This window comes from Amphimedon queenslandica, unplaced genomic scaffold (genome assembly GCF_000090795.2).
Source record: "Amphimedon queenslandica unplaced genomic scaffold, v1.1 AMPQUscaffold_9243, whole genome shotgun sequence".
NCBI classification, from domain to species: domain Eukaryota; kingdom Metazoa; phylum Porifera; class Demospongiae; order Haplosclerida; family Niphatidae; genus Amphimedon; species Amphimedon queenslandica.
The window spans coordinates 1-1,359 of record NW_003550485.1 but is presented as its reverse complement, the minus strand read 5'-3'; the positions used below and the strand labels follow the sequence as shown (position 1 = coordinate 1,359).

General features: G+C 34.1%; 1 protein-coding gene across 1 annotated transcript; it reads right to left on the bottom strand.

The window, feature by feature from the left end:
- Positions 1–232: 232 nt before the first annotated feature.
- On the bottom strand, positions 233–1,287 carry LOC105315612 (ephrin type-B receptor 3-like). Its single transcript, XM_020006780.1, has 4 exons — positions 993–1,287; positions 620–880; positions 401–532; positions 233–342 (listed from the first exon to the last, which is right to left on the bottom strand). Exons 1-4 carry the CDS (start codon positions 1,285–1,287, stop codon positions 233–235), a joined length of 798 nt encoding a protein of 265 aa, XP_019862339.1.
- Between the last annotated feature and the right edge of the window lie 72 nt (positions 1,288–1,359).

The window sequence follows — 1,359 nt, the reverse complement described above, 5'->3', positions numbered from 1 at the left end:
TAGATTAGGTCTCTCTTTCTTGAGGTAAGACAATAAACTTCCTCTTGACATGAAAGGCATGATAATGTATGGAGCTGGTCCAAGATCAAGACACACACCAATCAGTGGTAATACATTTAAGTTATCAAATGACATCATTATAATGCACTCATCCAGTAGAGAATCAACATCACTCTTACTGTAAAAACCTGTAATAAACAAGTTTAAGCATTATTTTAATACAGCATCTAACTCATCTGTAAATTTGATCTAAACAGTTACCTTTTAATGTCTTGACTGCAACTGGTTGTGGCATTTGATTCTCTCTTGTCATCACTCCACGATAAACTATACCAAACTCACCTTAAAGTGTACAAGAATGGTTGCAATTATCATTATGATTAATCAAAACTTAATGTACCTTGACCAGCAGTCTCCTGCACATTAATGCTTGAGCCTGATATTATATACTTTGACAACTGATTCGTGTAATCAGATGATATCTCAAAAGTTTTGTCGGAGAAGTAGATATTTTCTTTGTTGCTTTTCAAAACTACAAATTGTTTATGATGCATTACATAAAAGTAAATTGTAGATAGTAGTAAAGTAAAGTGTCAAAAATATTTGTCAGTTGACTTACGTAGTGAACAATTAGTTTTAATGGAAAACTCTTTATTCATGAGTTGTTTACGATTCCTTGCCTTTTTAACGCAACAAGCAACAGATAATACTATTGCCAACACTACCAGCAACATTAATAAAATACTGATCATTCCTGGTATCAAGGCAGATGTTAGCTGATTTGAGGCAGATGGTGTGCCAATGGCAGGAATCAGAGGTGTGGATCTAGTTGTTTGAATAGTTGTGGAATGTGGGACAGGTGTAGTGGATGTATTAATCACTAGAAGTAATAAAATGCACTTATGAAATTAATAATTACTCTAGAGATACAGTTACAATACTACGAATACTCATGTTGATTATTTAGTTTGTATAATAGTCTAATAGTTTACCTTTTGTTGTTGTTTTAGTTGGTTGAGGTACTTTAATGCCCCCATCAGAACAACAGTCACTAGTGAGGTTCAAGTAATCAATCAATTTAGCTGTATTATTACAAACTGGTAACTTGATTCCTTCATCATATCTATAACCTGGTGTAACTTGATTCGAATCAAGAAATTTCACAACAAATGACCAGATATCGGGGCACAATGTTTCTGACATGTACGAGCAGACATTAGGGCATATAGGTAAAGGAACATGCAGTGTGCCATTAGAACCACAAGGCAAGTAATAATGAACACACATTATTTTAATGGCAAGATCTCGGCAGTGTTCTGGTATTTGGAATATTAATGCATTTGCCTGTAGAGCAAATTG